This window comes from Felis catus, chromosome X (assembly GCF_018350175.1).
Source record: "Felis catus isolate Fca126 chromosome X, F.catus_Fca126_mat1.0, whole genome shotgun sequence".
In the NCBI taxonomy this organism is placed as follows: Eukaryota; Metazoa; Chordata; class Mammalia; order Carnivora; family Felidae; genus Felis; species Felis catus.
The window spans coordinates 88,077,237-88,100,950 of record NC_058386.1 but is presented as its reverse complement, the minus strand read 5'-3'; the positions used below and the strand labels follow the sequence as shown (position 1 = coordinate 88,100,950).

Sequence of the window (23,714 nt, the reverse complement as noted above, 5' to 3'; positions counted from 1 at the left end):
CACACATTGTTTCAACTTCATCAGGATCAATCATCCATTGATTCTACTACCTTCTTCACTGCCTGTTACCCACCGCCTGCCTGTACTCACTTCCCTCCTTAGGAAGACTCAATCCTTTTTACCACATAGCTTTACCAAATACCTTTGAATCCCTTGCCGTTCTTTTCCTTTATCACGCTCCCCTAGCAGAAACCAACTTTGATTATCTCTGATTCTTCTGCTAATGTGCATCTGTCCCCACCTGGCTGAACAAGGCTAGAGAAAACATCATGGTGTTGATAGCTGATGTTCCTTTAAGTTCATGACCACTAACCTCAAGTGGGCCCTTTACTACAGTTTGTCATTCTTTCTCTACGTTTGCTCCCTTGGTACTATCATCTAGTCTTGTATGTACATACCAGTGGTGGCAGAAATGGTGCTCACCAAATAATCCCTGTTCTCTCCTAGTTTCCATGCTGTTAGGTCATCTGTTCTGTCTAGTTCTTTCAAAGGGGAATATGAGCACAGTGGGGAGAAACTATTAGCATCTGACGTAGTAGAGTTGCTAGACATAAGCATCTTGGAAATTCAAATCACGTTTGGAAAGAAACCACTAAAGAGACCTGCCTATCCCTCATTGAATCATGACATGAACAAAAAATAAACCTCAGTTGCATTAAACCACTGAGATTTGGGGGTTTTTTACTACAACATAGTGGAGTCATTACTGACTAAAGTACCATATGTACATGTCTAAGCTAGCCATGCTCCCTGGGACTCCAGATTCCATAGCCAGCTAGCTAGCTGATTTCTCCATTTAGATGTCTAATAGATATCTCAAAACCAAAATTCTTGATGCCCATGAAGGCCACCTCCTCCAACAGGAGATGTCACTCCTGTGCTCAAAACCATTCTTTTTAAAACGTTTTTATTTAAATTTCAGTTAGCTGGGGCACCTGGGTGGTTCAGTTTGTTAAGCATCTGACTCTTTGGCTCAGGTCATGATCTCACAGTTTGTGAGTTCAAGCCTGGCATCGGGCTCCATGCTGACAGCTTGGAGCCTGCTTGGGATTCTCTCTCTCCCCCCTCTGCCCTCTCTGCCATATTCTGTGTGTGTGTGTGTGTGTGTCTGTCTCTCTGTCTCTCTCTGCCTCTCTGTCTCTGTCTCTGTCTCTCTCTCTCTGTCTCTGTCTCTCTCTCTCTCTCTCTCTTGAGCACAAGCAAGGGAGGGGCCGGTAGAGTGGGAGACACAGAATCCCAAGCAGGCTCCAAGCTGTCAGCATAGAGCCTATGACCTGAGCTGAAGTCATACATTCAACCAACTGAGGCACCTAGGTGCCCCTCAAAATAAATAAATAACTAAATTTTAAAGAAATAAAATAAAATTCCATCTTTGTCCCAGCAATTAAAAAAATAAACATAATCAAAAAATAAATAAATTCCAGTTAATTAACATGCAGTGTTATATTAGTTTCAGGTGTACAATAGAGTAATTCAGCACTTCCATACATCACCAGGTGCTCATCACAAGACCACTCCTGAATCCTTATCACCTATTTCTCCCATCTTCCCCACCCACCTCCCCTGTCCTATCAGTTTGTTCTCTAGAGTTAAGAGTCTGTTTCGTGGTTTGTCTCTCTCTCTCTCTTTTTTCTTTGCTCATTTGTTTCCAAAGGCAAAGTTCTTAGAGTGGTCTCTAAAATCTTTGATGATCTGGCTCCTGCTACATCTCTGACCTCCTCATCATTTCTATTCCCTTTATTCCATTCCAGCACTCTGCTGCTTGCCAAACATAAAGCTGCTCAGCCAAACATCAAGCATGTTCTCTCATCTACTGCCTTTGCTCTTGCTCTTCCCTTTGCCTGGAACACTCTTACCCCAGATTACTACCTAGCTCTCTCCCTCATTTTCTATAGCAGAGATTCTCAGACTTTACCGTGCAGTAGAAACACCCAAAGTGCTTGTTAAAACACAGATTGCTGGGTCCCACTCTGAAATTTATGATTGATTAGGTCTGGAAGGGGGCAATAATTCACATTTATAATAAGTTTCCAGGGCTAATGACAGTGGCCCAAGGACCATGCTTGAAGAAACACTGTTCTCTGCTCAGAAGTTACCTTATGAGCAAAGCCTTCCCTGACTTTCCTATATACAGTAACAAGCTGACTACAACATTTCGTGTCCTTCTTGCCATGCCCTTATTTTCCTCTGTAACACATATGATTGGACAAATATAGATGTAGCATTTATTTGTTTACTGTTTGTCTTCCCCTCTGGATTGCAAACACCATGACAGCGGGGATTTGGTTTCACCTGTGGCTGTATGATACAGCCTCTAGCTGCCATGTCTAGTGCAGTACCTAGCACATGGTAGATGCTTAATAAACATTTGTTGAATGAATGGTCAAGATAAAATGTTGCACAGCCAGCTTCCTGTGACCTACGCTTCTGGAGGATCTTCTCACAAGAGTAAATCACTTTGGCCAACCGTTCAGCCACTCCAGCTAAGCTAAGCTGCTCTTATATTCTTACATCACATCTCTTGCTTCCTGGTTACCTTTTGTGTCGTTGTCATCCCTGCCACCACTCCTGACAGAAAGCACTGGTGATGCCTGGAAAAACATACTGACTTCTGGAAGGGACACTGTGATGTAAATGTCTATTTCAGGAAACCAAAGGGAGAGGGAGAATACCAAGCAGAGCCAGTCTAACACTTGTAACTCCATTGTTGTGAGATCAATTATTTCACAGCCCTTTACCAAGTACCTGCTTATGCAAGGGCTAAAGAGAAGAATAAAACAGAGTTCTATTTCCAGTTTGATGGCAGAACCAAATGTGTTGTGTCAAATATAGCAAAGAGGAGGGAGTAAAAACTTCTTCCAGAAATTACTGAAAGGCAAAAATTGGTGGTGGTGGTGGGGTGAGGTCTTCACCAAGAAGATGATGTTTGGGCTGGGTTTCGAAGAATGTGTAGAAGTTTAGTTTGTGATGAATGGGGAAAAGGGATAGGGAAGGCATTTTAGACAAAGGAACCAGCATCAGCAAACAGATAGATGTGATACTGGTGATAGATAGATACTGGTGATCTTAAAAATATTTAACAATCAATTATATGCAGACATCAACAATTCAAATGGATGTCCTCACCAAGCTGAGTGAATATCAGCCATAGACAAACTGGCATGGACATATCATTGCATATCACTTGACCCTCAGCTCCAGAGAGCAGTCGAGTGTTACAGGAATGTCAAACAGTGTGGCCCAGCTAATATTAATGTAATAATAATAGCTGACACAAAGTGCTTACTGTGAGCCAGGCACTGTGCTTTGCATGCTTTATCTTCTTGAATCCTCCAGCCAACCCCTATACAGTAGATATTGTTGTCATTTCCATTTCATACTTTAGGTCACTTGTCTAAGGTCAATCCCATCTAGGCTGGGATTTAAGCCTATACAGATTGACTCCAGACCTTATACACTTAACTAAGGTATACTGCCTCAGGTAATGACTAGATCCTAGGATGCCCTTCTAATACTGTGGGAATATACAAAGAGGTAAAATATATTGATCTTTCTCTTATCAACATTATTGTTTGGTTGAGGAAACAAGACTCTCAATCATGCAACCTAAAAAACATTGCAAGGGCTGTCCCACAGCAACATGTGACACTTGTTCAATAGGCAGAATACTCAGTGTCTGCTGTGTCTTTTTACTGAGCTGGAGTACTCATGGAAGAAATGGAACCTGAACTTGGCCTTGAGGGGTTTTGAATAGTGGGAAGAATATGGAATTAGGATAACAATTGCTAACAGTGTGACATGGACCGAAGTTATTTCCTTCAGAGCTCTTATCTGTAAAATGAGTGGTGTGGCTTAGACTATAGTTCTTAACAGAAATACCCTACCCCTAGGAGGTATTTTGGAAATTGTGAGGGCAGTTTTCGTTGTTAAAATGATTAGGGGGAGGAGGGGGGCTCTTGTAGGAGCCAGGAATGATAGGTGTTCTACACACTACAAAGAATTGTCTTATATCTTTCCCTCCATTTAGAAGACTTCTGGACATTCAGGGAAGTGAAAACTGTTTATAATTTTCTGAGCCTAGAACATAACCACATGCTACGTATTGCCATGAGTTGTTTCTTGGTTTTATTATTACTGATTAAAACTACACAGTAAATAGGGGCGTCTGGGTGACTCAGTAGATTAAGTGTCTGACTTCGGCTCAGGTCATGATCTCACAGATTGTGGGTTCAAGCCCCACATCAGGCTCTGTGCTGACAGCTCAGGGCCTGGAGCCCATTTTGGATTCTGTGTCTCCCTCTCTCTCTGCCCCTCCCCCACTTATGCTCTGTCTCTGTCTCTCTCTCTCTCAAAAATATATAAACATAAAAAAAATTTTTATATTAAAAAAACCTTCACAGTAAATAAAGGAAATATTGAACTTTTTCCCCCAGAACTTTACCGGGAGTTATTCACCATTTCAGAGAATTACCATAGTAATAGCAACACTATTCATCGTACTTGAGTCACCAATACCACATCCCAGTGTCATTCTGCTTCAGCAAGCTGTCCCATTCATAGTGATTCTGCACTGAGCTGCTAGCCTTTGACAACTTCATTCCATCTTCTAATATAGTGATGTATGAGCATTTACATATTGGAATATATATTGTTTCATTATAAATGGCTTTTGTTTTTGCTTTGCAATACAATTATGGCATAATATGTGCTTTTTAAAGTATTGCTTACATCTTTATTATAACTTATTCCTATGCATTTTTTTTCAAGATGCCAAGAAAAAATAATATACATTCACAATAAAAAAAAATGGTGTGCCAGTCTGATAGAATTAAGAATGGCTGTACCGGATGATCTCTCAGGGCCTTTCCAGTTCTAATTTTCTGCGGATGTAGGGAGGGGTTGGGTTTTGAGAGGAATCCAGAGAGAATTCCAGGATGGGAATGACACTAGTGATGTGGTCTGGTTGAGAAGGAGTTGGAGTATCCCCAGACAAGCCAGGATAGGGAAGAAACTTCCTCAGAGCCTGGTCTTGTCATGTTCCCTGGAAACAACTCCTTTCATTCCTCCCCCCTCACTGTAATTGAAGACTCCTGGGGGATCTGCCAGGGCCAGAATTACAGGAAATTGCCTTGTGGCCAGTGGGCCTTCTCTAGTTACTTTCCCCAGTGACAGAGGGCAGTGATGGCTTCCTGTCTGTTAGCTGGATGTCTTTGCCTCCTTGTTCTGCCAAGTTCCCAAGAAACCTTAGCTTCTGTTCCTTACATTTTTATTCAGTGCCTGTTAATAGGATTTTATCCTCTATGTTTTCCAGCTCCATTGCTTCAGGCCTCCTTGCTCTATGCTAGTAATCTTGAAAGTTTTGGTCCATGATAGGCAAATTTTATGGGACACCAAAAAGGCATTGTTTGGAAGTAGGCCACAGCTCCAAATGGATACCACTTCAACTTTGGCAATGCCTGTTGAGTCCTCTCCCTTAAAGAGGATAACTTTTATCATTTAGTAATATAATTGCTCTTCTTCTTCCTAATTATATGTGCTCATTGAAGATTACTTGTAAAATACAGAAGTATATGTAGAAGCAAATGCAAATTATCCACTATCCCAAGGAATATAGTACTCAACATTAGGCAAAGGTGACAGCATGGGTGAAGGTTAAATTCAGAGCTGGTCTGTCTCTCTGTTCTCTATCCTATGCCTGCCCCCCTGCTTCCTCCTCCCACAGCACCTCTTGATCTCACCCTTATGAATACTTGCCTGTCCTATATACCATAAAATGGAGAGCAAACTGGAAAGTGTACAATAGCACTTACCATGTCAAAGGCATATAAGAGAGATAAAATATCTCATATCAAGAAGGTGTTTGGAATCTAAAATAGGAATATTTTGTCATAGCTCTGCCATCACTACCTTATTACCGAGGTGTTGTGGTGATAAAGTGTTGTGGGAATGTCTAAAGAGATAAGAGACCATCTGTGAAATTTACAGTGCTCCCTGGGGATTAGGAAAAGACTCACAGTACAAAGAGGCAAGAATGATTAAGTATGAGACTGGCTCATAAATATGCCCTTCTCTTTTGAAAAAAAAAATAGCCAATATTAAATAAAAAAGTTGGATGATACTAAATCCATCCTAGAGATAAAGTTCTTGTTATAGATAATAGTTAGAATTTATGTTTTGCTCTTTTTTCCCAAGGTGGATAGGGTCAGAATGGCATTTTTCTCATTTTTGAGCCCTTGCATTGAGGCTCTGGTACACAGAGGACTTAGAAAACTCTAAGACATAAGGGTTAAGGTCAAGGCTTTTGAGTTAGATATGAGTTCAAATCCCAGCTCCATTCATATGGTCATCAAAACTTCCTATGTGCCATCCACTCTTGTAGACACTGGGGATATAACATCAGACAATATAGATAAGGCTGTTACTTACATGGAGCTTACATTCTAGCGGGGGAGAGGGGATGTTAATGTTGAAAGGATAGTATAGTAATGTGATGGAAGTAATAGGGCTGCCTTAGGTTGAGTAGTCAGGAAAAGTCTCTCTGAGAATAGACAATTGAACTAAGACGTGGATGATAAAAAGAGGCCAGCAATAAAAAGCATCTAGAAGAGCATTCCAGGCAGAAGTAACAGCAAGGGCAAAGGCCCTGAGGCAGGAACAGGCTTAAGCTTTTATAGAATGAATACCAGTGTGATTGAAGAAGAGTGAGCCAGGGAGAGAGTGAAAAGGTGAGGTTAGACAGGGTCAGTACATGTCAGGTCATGCAGCGGCTTTGTAGAAATTGAGCTAGTAATAATAATAATAATCATAGTAAGGCAAATAAGAAAGAAGGAAATTGAACACTTTGGGGTATACTGTATGGTACCAACTGAGGAATTTGGATCTCACTGGGCACAGGACTGTTACTGTAAGGTCTGAATGATGTGTTGCAAATAGAGCCCGAGGAGAAAAATTCCAAGAGCAGAGTACAGGGTGGCCATTTTCATCTATCATTACATTTCTAGACCTTGAATTTCTCTCCAGTTCTCTGCTACAGCTACTGCTTTCTCACTGAACACAAATACACAAGTCCAGTATGACTCAACATTACCATCAAATGAGATGATTAAGCCACTCTAAATTTACTTGGTTAGGAGGAGGGTGGCTAAGGGTTAGGTTCCCTGGGGCTACATTGCTTCTTGGTTCACATAGTTTACTAACTTTTCTCTCTCTCTCTCTCTCTCTCTTTTTTTTTAATAGGGAGAGAAGTCTTATGGAAAGCCATGTGGAGGCCAAGACTGCAGTGGAGGCTGTAAATGCTTTCCTGAGAAAGGAGCGAGAGTAAGTTGCTTCTTCCATTGCTGAAAGACACATAGTCAGAGGAGTTGTGACTTGAAGTGTGTGTGTTTTCTTTAGAATTAGGCTGCTTAGAATTTACTCTTATGACTTCATCAAACAAGAAAAGTGATGAGGACCAGCTGGAAGGAGCTTTGCTAGCTAACTGAGAGGCAGAACTAGATTGGTCAAAGTCCCTGAGGGACCAGGAAGAGGTTTCCTTCATTGACTTAATGCCAAGGTTTCCTCAAGGTTTCATCTGAAGTACTTCCAAAAGCCAATTTGGTGGTGAAGAACCAGATTATGTTTGTAGATATACATAAATTTTCATAGCTCATTAAAAATTTTTTGTATTATTTTTTACTTTAGACAGAGAGAGTGCCAAGTGGGAGAGAGAAGCAGAGGGAGAGAGGGAGAGAATCTCAAGCAGGCTCCACGCTCAGCATGGAGCCCAACATGGGGATTGATCTCATGATCTCATAACTGTGAGATCATGACCCGAGCCGAAATCAAGAGTCAGACACTCAACCCACTGAGTCACCCAGGCACTCCTCATAGCTCATTTGTATAAACTTGGTTCTTTTCTCTGGGAAACAAGTGGTCCAATTGTTATCTACAGACTAGGGATGTGACTCGTCAAAAATCAAGGGTTTACAGGGTAGCCTTAACATCCAAAAATGTGGATGACTATTGCACACAAAGAATGATTTATTGATATTACATTAAAACTTAGGATTTGTTTAAAAGCATGATGTGATGTATTCAGTGTCTTGTTCCTTATTAGCAATGCACAGTTCAAACAGTGCAGATTGCAATGAGCACAGTGCATTGGCACAGCATTTCCATCAGTCCCTGTATATGCATACGAAAAGCATTACTCCAGATAATTTGTACCTCTACTTCTCACAGAACAAACCTACATCTTTAGCGCGACTCATAAAAAAAAGCATTTGAGGGGGTTCAATCTTGAAAAAATAAAATAGAATCTATGCTTCTGGGATTTATGGCCACCGTTTAGAATTCATATCTTCCGACTTACCGCATTGCGTCTGTAATCTCATCACACTCAAGCCTAAGAGCTTCCGCTGTCAAAGAGAGGTAGCATAAATAGGTCAACCAAACCCTCAAACCATAGCCAAACAGGGAACAGAGTGACCACTCCACCTTCTCTTTTGTTATCTTCCATTTAGAGTAAAGTGAAATATCAAACTATGCCAGAATTTGAAGGAAGAGAAAAAGCTGTCTCCTCATCAAAAGGGACAACAAGATCCATTATACATTAAAGGCATTGACTTAGAGAATCCTAAAATATCAGAAAGAGAAAGTATCTTAGTGAGCTTCTCATCTTATCCACCGATTGTACAGAGGAAGCAGAGTCTGAGAAGGAAAATGACTTCCTGGGGTCACACAGCAAATCGATGACAGATTCATACTATTACCTGGGTCCTTTGATTTCTTGCCTATTTACTTTTACCCACTGGTGCCTTCCAGAGAAGTCATGTTCACTGTAGTCACCAGGGCCCATGCCTTTGCCTCTGATCTACAATCAGGATACATTTCAGAAAACAGATAATTCTATAATAAGTAATATGAATACATTCTCAAGCAGCATGCAAGCGATATAGGCAAAGCAGAAGTCTCCTTTGAGACTCTAGTACCTCTATTGTCTTCCTTGTCTTTCCCTCTACACAATCAGAGATATGTAGAAATATGAATAAAACTAGTTTTATTTTCTGTATTTTTTCCCCAAACCCCATCCTAAGTATATATTCTGTGCCTTGTTTAGTTTTTTTGATTTTTTTAGCCATTTAATATGTTTTATTTTTAGAAAAACACATTTTTTAAGGTTTATTTTATTTATTTTGAGAGAGAAATAGAGCGTGTATGAGTGTGGAAGGGGCATAGAGAGAGGGGGAAAGAATCCCAAGAAGGTTACATGCTGTCAGCATGGAGCCTGACACAGGGCTCGAACTAACGAACTGTGAGATCATGACCTGAGCTGAAATCAAGAGTCAGCCGCTTAACCGACAGAGCCACCCAGGCACCCTGCCATTTGATATGTTCTTAAGATCTTTTTCCCTATCCCTTAGTTTAACCCAGCCATTCATTCCCCTTTTGGTGAACACTTAGGTTTTTTCCCAAATGTTTGCCATTAAAAAAAAATGGCAGTGATACAGTGGAAATCCTTGAACAGATCTTGTTCTCATGTCTAGCATAGATACTAAGGATCAGAATTTCCAGATATAAGATAATAGATATTTTTAATTTTCAAAGCTAATGCTCACTTACCCTGTAAAACATTCCAATTTACACTCCCATCAGCATTGTACAAGAGCTCCCACGTTTCTATACCCTTGCCAATACTTGATATTTTTGCTGATATGGGTAAAATCATCCCAATTCCCAGACTGCATGTGATGTTAAGTGTTATTTGACATACTCATTGAACAAATTTTGTATTTCTTCTGCAAATCTCTTGGATATGCCCTCTACCTACTTTCATCATGGGTGATCCTTATTGACTTACTTTACCTCTGCAAAGGTATAATAAATAAAAATGGCCCAGGTGAAACTGATGAGATTTGAAGTTTGACACAAAAGGGCATTTTCTGGAAGGTTACAGGGGATATAGGAGGTGGTTGGTCAGACCCCACAACCAGGGAACTGAGAAGCAGATCCAGGCTGTTTGTTGGGTTGCAGAGCCTTTAAAAGTAGAAAATCTTTTTTTTAACATTTATTCATTTTTTAGAGACAGAGAGAGACAGAGTGTGAGCAGAGGAGGGGTAAAGAGAGAGAGGGAGACACATAATCCAAAGCAGGCTCCAGGCTCTGAGCTGTCAGCACAGATCCCAATGTGGGGCTTGAACCCATGAACCGTGAGATCGTGACCTGAGCCGAAGTCAGACACTTAACTGACTGAGCCACCCAGGCACCCCAAAAGTAGAAAATCTTCTTATATATCTGAACAGAGGTTAGTCTTACACCAGATACACATGACTAAGGTGACCTCATTGTTTAACCTCTGGCTGAGATTTTGATCTTTGAAGATGGAAGGCAGTGGACTTCCTCAGTATGGAGCTCTCATTTGGGTTCCAAACATCTGGAGCCCTAGTCTGTCTTCTCCTTTGAAAACATGAGTGGTTGAAGGGATGTGGGACTGAGGAAAATAAAATATCACCACAAGGATTTTTTTTTTCACTATTTAAAAGATTCAGAGTCTGCACAGTTAAACATGGTCCTAAAGTTTATTTGTGAAGTCTGAAGTTGCTGGGAACGTTTGTCAAGGTTATTGAGCCAGACCAAGCTGTATTTTATGAGTTAAGACCAGGGATGTCCTATTTCCCAGATAGATCAGGAGGCCGGTGCACGTGGGGCAGACCCTGTGAACACGGATGCTTGAAGCCGCCTGGGCCACCAGGTCCCTTTTAGTCTTTCCCCCCTACCCTCCTGCGTTCCCAGGGCCAAGCAGGATTGTTTAAACTGGCCCCAGCACTGTTGACCCTGCAGGGCAGCCTCTTGGTACCCCTTTTGTGCAGATGTCAGAAAGATTTGAGACTGTTTTCCTTAGCTGAGCAGCAGACCCCATTTGGATTTCAAGCTGTTCCTCTCGAGCTCGGTGAGCTGGGAGGGGAACAGAACACTGGGTCATCCCTGAGATATGCTGCAGCCCTTGGCTGGCCCGTCTTCTGCCTTGGGGAAACATCAAGCACATAGCTTGCCAGGCAGCGTGTACTTTTCCTTTGCCAGAGGCCTCTTGAACTGACTAGGACATTTACACAACACCTAGCACTCCTGCACACAACTGCAATCCAACCCGTTTCTGGCTTATGCTCTCTCAAACTGCCTTCTTGAAAGTATGCCCTGCCTGGTAACAGCCTCTGCCTAGCATTGCTGCACTGCTCTGTACGTTTCCAAAGCATCTTCTCCCAGGGTCCGTATGAGCTCCATGCAACAAGTAAAGAAACTGATAAGTGATTTTGCCCAAGCTCCCTAGCCTGTTAGTGGCTAAACTTTATTTAGCCTACGTTAGGAGAACAGCGACTTTATAAAATGGCACCCCTGCTAATGTTAAAGAAAGGGAGGGGCACCTGGGTGGCTCAGTCAGTTAAGTGTCAGAGCTCAGGTCAGGATCTCAAGGTTCGTGGGTTGGAGCCCTGTGTCGGGCTCTGTGCTGACAGCTCAGAGTCTGTAGCCTGCTTTGGATTCTGTGTCTCCCTCTTTCTCTGCCTCTCCCCCACTCCCGCTCTGTCTTGCTCTCTCTCAAAAATAAATAAACATTGAAAAAATAAGAAAGGATATTTTCCCCCCAGACATTGCAATTTGGACTTACTATTTGACTTTCAGTTTCCTGTCTCGGGGATATGTTTTATTTTATGGGAGAACTGTTCTTTGGACTTTTTCTCTTCCCTAGTATTTTTTTTTTTTTACATTAGATTGAACAAAATATATCACTTTTCCATTTTCATCTCTTCCCAAGTCTTCCCTACTGGATTTGCAAGCTACCTCTGCATTGTTTTCCATCGGCGTGTTTGTCTGAATCGGGAACAGGTGGGACTGTTCTGTTCTGAGCCTGTTATTCCTTAGTACTATTGCAGGGGCACCTGGGTGGCTCAGTTGGTTAAGCTTCTGACTTTGTCTCAGGTCGTGATCTCAAGGTCCGTGGGTTCGAGCCCTGCATAGGGCTCTGTGCTGACAGCTCAGAACCTGGAGCCTGCTTCAGGTTTTGTGTCTCCCTCTCTCTCTGACCCTGTCCCGCTTGTGCTCTGTCTCTCTCTTTCTCTCTCTCTGAAAAATAAACATTAAAAAATTTTAATATTATTTCAGAATTTTCCCTGTTTTAACAGTGTTCTGGCATTTATATATCACATTGAGCTCCTAATTATCCATGCCATCTAAAGGAACATTATCATAGATTATCCCAAGCCACAGGGAATATTTGGATTCCTCCCAACCCCTATAAGGGCTGTGTGCCCCTGTTTTTCGGCTATGTCCTAGCTAGAGAGTTACGCGTGAAACAGCACAGATTTCTTAAATCATCTCATGCCTGCATCCTGCTGCTTCTCTGTCAGAAACTGTGTGTTTCCCATGAATTCCAGGACCAGATGCATTAACCACTAAGTTTTTGTTTTGTCTTGTTTTGTTTTTGTTTTTGTTTTTGTTTTTACTCTCCTCCTGCAAACAGCTGGCGTTCCCTGTGTCAGCTGCCTGGTTCCATGGCTACCAAGAGGCCTCTCCATTGGCTCCTGATTTAGGCAATGTTTATGTGCATCTTTCCCTTCTCCCTATGTACCCACCCCCCCCCCCACACCCCTGTGCAGACCAACCACTGCCACACACACCAATGTCCTAATCCTCTAACTGCTCCACAGTCAGAGCTCATATTGCACATGACCTCCTTGGGTGGCCAGGCCTTGCTCAAGCTGCCTGCACTCAAGCTTCTTGCCTTCATTGCCCCACCTACTCTTCAGCCCTCCATGGGCTGGCCTCACTGCAAACACTGGTCACCAGTAACCTGCTTGCTGCCAAACCCAAAGAACATTTTTCATTTTTAAAAAAATCTTCCTTCACTTCTCTACCGCACGAGATACCTTCTTCTTTCCTGAAACTCTCTGTTCCCTTGGATTTCATAATGTTCTCTCCTAGTTTTTTCCCTACAATTTGGGACTCCCCAGGGTTTTGTCCTCATCCTATTTCTCTTCTCGCTGTAGGCCTCTCCCAAAGTAGTTTCATATATGCCAGGGATTTCCACTCCCACAAATACAATGATAAATATTAAATCTGTATCTTTCGCTCAGACCTTTTTCCTTAGCTTCAGGTCAGCACAGTCAATTTCTGCTTGGATTTCTACTTGCACCACAACCATACCTCATACAGAATTCAACTATCAATCCCCACCAGACGTGTCCCTTTCTAAGTCTTAGCTATGTTTTCTCTATCTCAGCAAATGGCACCACCAAGCACTTTATTTGCTCAAGCCAGAAACCTGGGAATTGTTTTTTTCTTTTCTTCACTACCACCTCCAATTCATCTTCACATTCTGCCCACATCTTCCTAAACAAAGCCCAAATTCATCCACTCTTCTCCATACCTGTCTGTCCACTCCAGACCTGTATAATGTCTTGTCTGAATTACCCTAATAGCCTCCAGACTGGTCTCCGAATCACCAGTCTCACTCTTTTCCATTCATTTGCCACTCTGCTATCATAATCTTTCCAAAACATAAATATGATCATGAAACTCTTGCTCAAAATCCTTCAGTGGCTCCCCATAGATCTCACAATAAAATCTTAGTTCTAGTAGGGCTTACAAAGTCCTCTGTGGCCTGGAACTTCACTGCTTCTCCAACATTATCTCTCGTTGGAGCCTCCTCCTTCGGAAAACAAAGCCAGGACATACACATGAGCTGAACTCTTTACAGTTCAGACAACCTGCTGTTATTTCATAGGATCTAGGGTTTCTACCTGCTATTCCATTTCCATGTACTCTCCTTCCACTAGCTCTACCCTCTCTCTGCTGACTTGCTTCTATTTACCCATTCTTTAAAACCTTACACAGGTTTTAGAACCTCCTCATGAAGCTTTCCACCATATGCAAGGCTGAGGTTATCTACGTTCTCTTCATTCCTTTCATGCTGAACACAGCAATCTATATTGACTTGTCTGCCCTCCCCTATATTATGAATTCCTAAAGGACAGACACAGGGTTATTTTAGACTCCGAAGGGGCAGTAGGCACTACAAACAGTTTCATGAATGACTGGCCAACTGTCCAACCAATTTGGTGAGTATGGGTCTAGCCCTACTCTCCACATCCTGGGTTGGCCATGAAGTTACCATGAAGCAGATGAGAATGCGCTGTCTAGGGAGGAATCCCTCCTGCTAAAAGAAGGCAAGGAGCCAGGGCAGTCATTTCCATATCATTTTTAGATCCCGTTAGCCATAAGGGCCCCAGCTCTTTTCCACTCTGGTTCCTATAGCTTGCTTTGGGATTCTGTTCTACCTAACTCCTCAGAATTTTTGACCCTGACCTCTTTTTTTGTCTGATTGCTTTTTAATTTGTGCCTGCCAACGCAAGGGACTTGGCAGAATGCTTTTATTTTGCTACCAGCAATTGGTCCTTCCTCCAAGATGAGGACATTCTTGAATAATTGTGAGTCAAAGATAATCACAAACTTTCTTTTTGACATTGATTGCATTCTCCTCTCCACCAAACCTTTTGCTTAAAGCCTCTTAGCTTTATGCAAAGTTGATGGTCTTCAGTTTCCCTTGTTTTGCTCCCTTGTGGGAGGAGAGGAATAGCCTTTGTGCAGGGAAGTAGCCATTGGGTAGTACTAGGGGGGAGATAAAAAAAAATTAAAAGTCTCTGTGTATTTAAATATACTGTAGTTATTTAGATTGAGGATAATTGATGATAATGTTAAAGTGTAGTGTCTCTGAGCTGAATCAAGATGCATTCATAGCCCAGCAGATGTTTGTGGTTATCTTAATCCCTTCTTTGATCATTTTGGGGTAGTGTGGGATTTGTGGGATATATTATCCATACTAGTGAGGGAGGCTTCTGTTAGAAAGGAGCCAAAGAGCTGGAGGAGAAGATAGTACACAGCTATGGAATCAAGAGCACCGCTCTAGATATCCAGAGACCCAAGTGCCATGCCTGAGCGTTGCTAACTAGATGACTTTGGGCTGATGCTTCCCCTTCTCAGGGTCTTTGTTTACCTATCAGTAAAATGAAGAGCTTGTGCTGAGTAACCTCAAGATACCCACCAGCTCGGATCATCTAAGTCAGACACTGTTACTGTACTGTACTGTGACAGTTCCTTTCCCCTAAAGTGTCTTCTCGTGCTCTCTAGTGTTGCCGTGAGATTTGGAAGGCAATGTTTGACAGTGTTCTACCATGTGGAGTAATGTCCTGGCAGCTGCCTCTGATGTAAATCACTTGCTGTGGCTTTTTACTGCTGGTGCTGGAAGCTCCGAACAGGTGAAGTTGCACTCCTGCAGGAATGTACATTCCTCCCCCTCCTTGGTCATCTGACTGGTGTGACTTGAAAAGTATCACAGGGCTATCTCCTCACCATCCACACCCCCCAAATATCTTCCCTGCCTTGCCTGAGAATCACTCTTCTTACAGTTATTGCTTCATAGACCCACTCTTTAGGTTAATTGTTGCTCTACCCTTGCATTGCTTGAATAAGTTACATAGACTATTCTGATGAGAGGAGGCAGGTGCACACTGTGCACCTGGTGAGGAGTTGTGTGCACAAACCTTTTGAGACCACTTAGTTTTCCTTGGCCTGGCTTGCTAACCAATATGTCAGAGACATTGGATATCAAGCCTTGGGTGAGCTTCTTGCATGCCAGTGTGTGACATATTCTCTCCTCACGGAGTCTGTCCTCATCTTCCCTTGTCAGCTGTTTACCCCTTTCTGAACTTCCTCCTTTCTCCATCCATGCTTCCTCACCTCTTGCTTCAGCATTTCTAGCTGTCCATCCCTCCTTACCATTTGCTCCACTGTGGCCTTCTCACTCAGTTCCTCCCCTCTGCCTTTAGTTCCCTGGGATCATTTCTTGTGGTACCAGTCCTTTTTGTCATCTATCAAAAGGCATGAGAACTACAGCAGCAGGACATCAGAAAGAGTTGCTATGGGGGTGCCTGGGTGGCTCAGTCAGTTAGGTATCCAACTCTTGGTTTTGGGTCAGGTCATGATCTCACAGTTTGTGAGTTTGAGCCCTGTGTCAGGCTCTGTGCTGACAGAGAGCCTGCTTGGGATTCTCTCTCTCCCTCTCTCTCTCTCTCTCTACTCCTTCCCCACTCGTGAACTCTCTAAATAAATAAATAAATAAATAAATAAATAAAACTTAAAAACAAAGGAAGAGTTGCTGTGATGTACTTTATAGATGCATACCCACTTATCCGGAGATTCTAAACCTCAGAGCCTGGATGAGTGGTCTTCAAAATTGGAGGGGGGAGGAGTGCAGTGCATGGAAGTCAGTCCATAAGGGTGTAAATATTACAACTTCCAACTTAAGTTGAGAAAGTCTAGAAAGCAATTAAGATTTGGATTAAGTTATTTAATTTCTGTAAAGTGTTTAAAACTGTATGTGGCAGGGGCGCCTGGGGGCTCAGTTGGTTGAGCGTCCGACTTCGACTCAGGTCATGATCTCACAGCTCGTGAGTTTGAGCCCTGCATCAGACTCTGTGCTGACAGCTCGGAGCCTGGAGCCTGCTTCAGATTCTGTGTCTCCCTCTCTCTCTGCCCATAACCCACTCGCATCCTGTCTCTGTCTCTTCAAAAATAAATAAACATTAAAAAAAAATTTTAAATTAAAAAAAAAACAGTGTGTGGCACACTAAGCACTAGTGTTTGTGTTAGCTATTATTACTGCTATTTTAAGCCTTTGAAATATGTAATACACAGGCATCCTCACCAGGTGGGGGCCTGTCTTCACCTTTCCAGTTGCATATGCGCCATAGGTATTCCAAGGGAAGAGTGGGAGCCCACAAGATAGAAGGGGTGACCCTGGGGCCCTCACATTTTTTCCCTATATGTGTACCAGAGATATTGCTATTTCCTGGGGCCCAGTTAAGTGGATTTATGGTTTATATTGTCTAACTCCATTAACCCTCACAAAATGGATAGTTTAAGAAGACTCCTACAAATAAACCATATATCAAAGATAATACTAACAACGTAAGCATGTGAAGATGGCAGTGATCACACTTCTACTCCTAGACCAAGTTTTTCCATCAACTTCATTAAAAGGTTAAAGCTAATTATATCAGACAGGAAGTTGGCAAAAAAGTAATGCAAGAATAATCAAGAAGACTATATAAAATATGGATTTATACCCATTCTCAATAATGAAAATTCTTGTCCTAAGTGTATATAGAATCTTGAAATGTTAGCTAAAAATATAATGAAGCCATCCTGACAAGACATTTGACATGCTATTTATTTCACCTTCTTACATTTTCTACTTATTATGTGTTTCATAATATATATGTAGAGTAGGACATGTATATGATTTAAATAATTATTCATAACATTGTGTGTAATATATAAATATATATTATATTTATATATATTATATATAATATATATATATTATACAGAGAGACAAAGATAAAGAGAAGAAGCATGCTCAAATTTTTTAACCTGAGAAAAGTATGCAATCAGAAAGTTTTGGAGGCCACTGACCTAGACCATATTTACAATAGGTGGGGACCCACAAGCAGAGGCAAAAGAACTTTAAGTAAGAGAAAAATAACTATCTTGTTGTCTTTTGCTCTTTCCCTGTAGAATGGCCATGCCACCAACTTTAGAGCTCTACCTTGGTAATTTATATAAAATAAAACAATAGGGATATCAGGAGTTGGGAAACGTGAGGCAGTAAAGAAATTTTAAAATCATAAAATTTCAAGCCTAGAAGGTTGGATCCAAGCCCTAAGTGACATATCACAGTTTATAAAAGGCTTTCTCAGCATGCTTGTGAAATCCCTTACCCTCACTCTAAATATGAAGACTTTTAGAAGAAAAAGTTTCAGAGAAGTTAAGAGACTTTCCCAAGGTCCTTTGTAAGAAGCATAGCTGGATTTGAAAGAAATATTCCATTCTCCTGCTCACTGTTCTTTCTGTCATGCCAAATGTCCTCTTAATCCCATGGCCATAATCAGATGAGCCAATTTTGGCTGGATGGTTGTAAATGGAGGGACACTTGTGGTGGAGAAAATCTGCTAAGACATAGACCAGGTATCAGTAAATGAGTAGTCCTTCCCCACGCCTAGTGAGAAATAACTCCTAACTGTGTGGATAGCATCTGTTTATACTCTTGTGTGGGTTTTAAAATGTTTTCCTAATACTCCTGTCTTTTAAAAGTTAAAGAAATATGGGGTGCCTGGGTGGCTCAGTCGGTTGAGCGTCTGACTTTGGCTCAAGTCATGATCTCATGGTTCATGAGTTCAAGCCCTGCATTGGGCTCTGTTCTGATAGCTTGGAGCCTGGAGACCAGAGCCTGCTTTGGATTCTATGTTTCCCTCTCTCTCTGCCCTTCCCTCTCCTCCTCCTTCTCTCTCTCTCTCTCTCTCTCTCTCTCTCTCTCTCTCTCTCTTTGTCTCTCTCTCTCTCAAAAATAAACATTAAAAAATGTGTTTAATAAAACAATTTAAAAAAATAAAATAAAAGTTAAAGAAATAAAACACATGCATAAGGAAAGCCTGGATTTCATCTGTGACTACACGTTTTGCCAGGAGGAGTCATGTCAGTCTTTATAGTTCTGGTGTAGGTCCCTCCCTCTATGTAGGCCACTCATTGTACGGAAGTTCACTGCAATGGAGTTAGAAATGTGTGTAGATGAAATTACCAAGAATATATCAGGGAAGTAATTTGGTGTCTATTCCTAGAAGCCTTGTCTTAATATAAGTCTTGCAAGAATGTTCGAGAAAATTAATTGCATGGCATCTCTCTTAAGCTATAGCAGAAGTGGATGGGAAAAAATGTGCACTGCTTTGCAGAAATTTGCTTCACTGTCATCTCTTCAAAAGAGCTTTTATTTTAACAAATAGGGCACATAGCCATTTGTTTAATGACTACCTTTATTTATAGAGGTAGAAGTCCTAGACTATGTTCTGTATTTTGTTTTCCTCATTGTGCTGTGTGAGGCTCAAGCCCATTAGACAAGATTTAAGAAAGCACTCTGGGGGCTAAATATTGGTGCAGGCACTGTGGGGAATGCAAACATATTACAAGTGGCAGACCTCATTTAGGGAGACTACACACACACACACACACACACACACACACAACAGTGCTTCACTACACAGCACTACATCTGATTGGAAATCTGAAAGGCAGAGCACAAGTCCTTAAAAGGAGATATTGGTATGGACTGGAGTGATTAAGCAAAGTATTTTTTTAAGTTTATTTATTTATCTGAGAGAGAGAGAGAGTGCCCACGTGTACAACTGGAGAAGGGGCAAAGAGAGAGAGAATCCCAAGCAGGCCCTGCACTGCCAGCACAGAGCCCGATGTAAGTCTCGAACTCATGAACTGTGAGATCATGACCTGAGCCAGAGTCAGGCGCTAACTGACTGAGCCACCCAGGTTTCCCGACCAAACTATTTTTTTAATATTATAACAAAAATGTTTCTTTATGAAGATTCATTTGGTGGGGGTTGTGCAGGGTGGATTGGAGTGCCAGACATAATAGTAAGTAGAATGCTCCCTATTTTTATTTTTTTGAATTTTATTTATTTATTTATTTTAATTTTTTTTAACATTTATTTATTTTTGAGACAGAGAGAGACAGAGCATGAACAGGGGAGGGTCAGAGAGAGAGAGGGAGACACAGAATCTGAAACAGGCTCCAGGCTCTGAGCAGTCAGCACAGAGCCCGACGCGGGGCTCGAACTCACTTACCGCGAGATCGTGACCTGAGCTGAAGTCGGATGCTTAACCGACTGAGCCACCCAGGCGCCCCTTTTATTTATTTATTTTGAAAGAAAGAGAGTGTGTATGGGAGGGGCAGAGAGAGAGGGAAAGACAGAGAATCCCAGGCAGGCTCCATGATGTCAGCGTGAGAGCCTGACATAGGGCTTGAACTCATGAACCGTGAGATCATGACCTGAGCTGAAATCCAAAGGGTCCCTATTTTTAAAGGTTAAGTGGCATATCCAAAATCACCTAGAACACCAGAATGGAAACTTTGCATCATTTTCTGCTGCTCAGATCCTATCTTTCTTTGAATGATTCTCTCCAATCATAAACACACACATAGACACACATGTACCTTAACCTAAAATAGTGATTTGATAATGAGGGCTTGTCTTAACGTTAGATGAGTGTATAACCTTTTCATTGTTTTTAATCAGCTGGAAGAGAGTGCTAGCTTCCTTTCCTCACATTCCTCTGACTCCTTGGAAATGAGTATCTCCATGAATTAGTCCCTACTGATCCCAAATGAGGAAAATTCATCCCCAAACCCAGTGAAGTCGGCAGCACTGAGGTGAGCCTTGTCTTGATTAAAGAGAAGATTGCCATGCCCAGTGAGAAAAGGCCAACCCCATGGCTCCTGAAAGAGCTTCTGTTGCCTAACTTGACACGTTTTGTTACAGAAGTTATGAGTGAAAGGTAGGGTTTGGGAATCATGGAAGAAGGAAGTCATTGTTTCCCGTGAGACAAATTCTGAAGCTTGGTCAGCAGCAGTATCTGCAGTGTACCTCAGAATTGTGTCCTTAGGCTGAATCACCAGCTGTGACCATAGCAGGCTCATTCTGTGAATGTTAACTAAGCACTCGGCTTTGCTATGACAGCTTTTACATGTTTTCATCCTCAGTTTTACAAGCTTAGTTTTAGTCTTTAATTTTGGAAAACCCAAAGGGAAAAAAAAAATGCTCATTCCTTTGGACCTCAGGGAGATTACTGTATATGTTTGGTTATTGTCCATATCAAAGAAACCATGATCTCTGTCCTTGTGTATGTCTTTGCCAGTCCAAGTAATTGTAGTGACTTGGCATTCCACTGTTTTAGTTGGGTTCCCTCTTGGAGCTGACACCAGTCACTGATTGCTGCCCTCTTCGCATGTTGCTGGGGGAATGCCAGCAAGGCTAGGAGCAAAGGAGGGAGCTAGGGAGAAACATGCTGTGGGGCCCACAATGGAATGAGGGGTAACCAGGGTTCAGGAGCCAGGTTTCCCCAGAGAGAGACAAAAAGAAAGCAAACAAAAGGAAGAGACAGGTCTAAACAGGCTCCCCAGACAGGGCCCCTTTGCTGTAAGAACAGAGCCTTAAACTTCACAAAGCTCAGGGAGGGAAGGGAGCCAGGGGTTAAACATAGCCTTTGCAATTCACCTGAAGAATTATTAACTGAGCATACACAGAGAGAAAAGCTACACATGTTCATATAGACCAACATTTATTTTTCTTAAAACCCATTCAGACACTCCATGAACTCAGAAATGTATCTAAGCCTGCATGTCCACATCGATATTGATCCCTACAAACCTGAAAAGTGCCGACCCCTACACAGATAGAAACATAGAGACTCAGAGAGATTCAGCAGGGCAAAGACACCCTGAGCCTCATGATGCCTAACATAGACTGGTGTTTAAGACATGTGATGGAGAGTTTAGTGACCTCATAAAATCCATTATTGGAAGCATGACCCATGGCTCCAGTGACTGACACCACAGTAAGGCAAACTTCTCTCTGAGTTTTACCTTCCAAATCAAATCAAAACCTAGCTAGAGCTCTGAGAGCAAGAAGGAAGCCTGTCTCCTTCTTCCCTTGTGAAGTGAGGAACCGGGCTTGAAGGCCTCTGGGGCTCCCTGGAGGAACCGGAGCGTGGAGTGTCACAGATCCCTCTGCCCCCTCCATCCTCCAGGCTCATTTATGGCCTAATGACAAAATGCCCCCACTCTGACCAGCTCCCAGAGGGCCTCTACCAGTCCCCAGCTTCCCAGATTCCTGAGGGGAACTTGATCTGGCCCAGGGGCCTGCACCGGCTCTTCACATCGTCCCTAGAAGTCCCTGCTCCTTGGGAGCCCCCAGCACAGAGCTCACTCCCATACCCAGCCAGCCCCACGGAGGCACAGGAGGCCGGGTCTCTGAGGGAACCTCTCAGGGTCAGTTGCAAGGGTGCCACACAGGTGAGGGGGCCCTGCCGAGGCCAGCAGGAGTGACAGAACTTCCTCCCCAGCCCAAGGGGGAGGTGGCCACTCCACCTGAAGCAGCTCAGGGTGACCATAAACCACTGACTGCTGCCCCACTGTGCCCGTGGCCCAAACTAGAGTGGCCCTTGGCCCTTTGCAATGGGAGAAACGAAAACAAACACAGCTTGGGAACTTTGGACCAGCTTCCAAACTGAAGGTCCTCAAGTGTCCCTTGTCCCTCATCCCCCACAAAAAGCATTTGCCTCATGAAAAAAGGGAAGACATGTAGACTCTCAGGACATCAGAGCCAGTCATCACTTTAGGAATCATCTAGTCAAACCATTTCTCTTACATATGGGAGTCCAGACTGGGGAAAAACTCCAGGAGTTTTTTTTTTTAAACTCCTTTTCTTTTTTTATGAAGGTCAAGTGTGTGTGGGGGGGTGGGGGTGGGAAGAATGGGAGGAGAGAGAGAAAGAAAGAGAGAAATATTGATTTCAGAGACTATATGCAAGCCCAAACCACAGAACTTGTAAGCAGGAATGCACTTACTTGCCCCAGTGGCCAGATACTCTTTGTACTTTCCAGAAATCCACAGAGACCCAGAAGAGGGAAGGGGAAATTTGTCATCTTCGTAGTACAAATAAGCCCAGTGGCTGAGAACACAGGTTTTGGAGCCAAATAAACCAATCATTTAAGACCCGGCTGTATCATTTACTAGATGTGTGATCATTACCCTGTGTACTCTTGTCCCCCAGGGAATATTTGGCCAGGTCTGGAAACATTCTTGATTGCTATAATTGGTGGGGTGCTACTGGCATCTAGTGGGTAGAGGACAAGGATGCTGTGAAACATCCTACAATGCACAGGACACTTTCCCACAACATGGAATTATCTGGCCCAACATGTCAAGATGTCAAGGTTGAAAAACTCTACACCAAGCAAAGGGCTTAACCATTCTGAGCTTCAGTTTCTTCATCTGTGAACTGGAGTAATAGTAACTCTCTCACAGGGTTGTTATGATCACTGTATAGGCATGATATTAATACACATAAAGCAATTGGGATAGCTCCTGACACCAAGTTAGTGCTCCATTAATTATTAGCTATTAGTATGATCAGAGCCTCCCTTAACTTTATGTTCTCCTATAGTTACCATCCCATTTCTCTGCTTCTCTTCCACCATAACCCCTTGAAATAGCTGTTTAGGGGCACCTGGGTGGTTCAGTCAGTTTAGTGTCTGACTTTGGCTCAGGTCATGATCTCGTGGTTCATGAGTTCGAGCCCCACGTTGGGCTCACTTCTGTCAGACTGTCAGCACAGACCCTGCTCTGGATCCTTTGTCCGCCTCTCTCTGCCCCTCCCCCACTTGTCATCTCCCAAAAATAAATAATGAAAAAAAAGAAGTAGCTGTTTATGCTGAAAATCTTCTTTTCCCATGCTCTCTAAAATCTACTCTAATCATTGCCACCACTCTTTTCTCATAAAGGTCACCAGTGACATCTACGTTAATTCCAATGATCAGCTCTCAGGTTTCTTGCTTGGCCTACCACCAGCATTTGAAATGATTTTTCACTCTCTCTTTCTTGAAAAACTTTCTTTGCTTGACTTCCAAGATCCCACTCCTTTGATTATCCTCCTACCTCGATGGAAAAAGCTTCTCAGTCTCCTTTGCTGCAAGTGGAGAGGGACTTGGTCTGATTTGTTTTGTTTCGTTGAGTGAAGGAATGAATAATATTTATTGTGAGGATTAAATAAGATAAC

General features: G+C 42.5%; 1 protein-coding gene across 4 annotated transcripts in view; it reads left to right on the top strand.

The window, feature by feature from the left end:
- COL4A6 (collagen type IV alpha 6 chain) overlaps positions 1 to 23,714 on the top strand; it is a 316,262-nt gene that overhangs the window by 134,731 nt on the left and 157,817 nt on the right. For all 4 annotated transcript variants that reach the window (XM_019824148.1, XM_019824146.1, XM_019824147.1 and 1 more), the window contains exon 3: positions 7,237 to 7,317. In XM_019824148.1, coding sequence (XP_019679707.1) covers positions 7,237 to 7,317 — 81 coding nt within the window. The remainder of the gene's footprint in view (positions 1 to 7,236; positions 7,318 to 23,714) is intronic.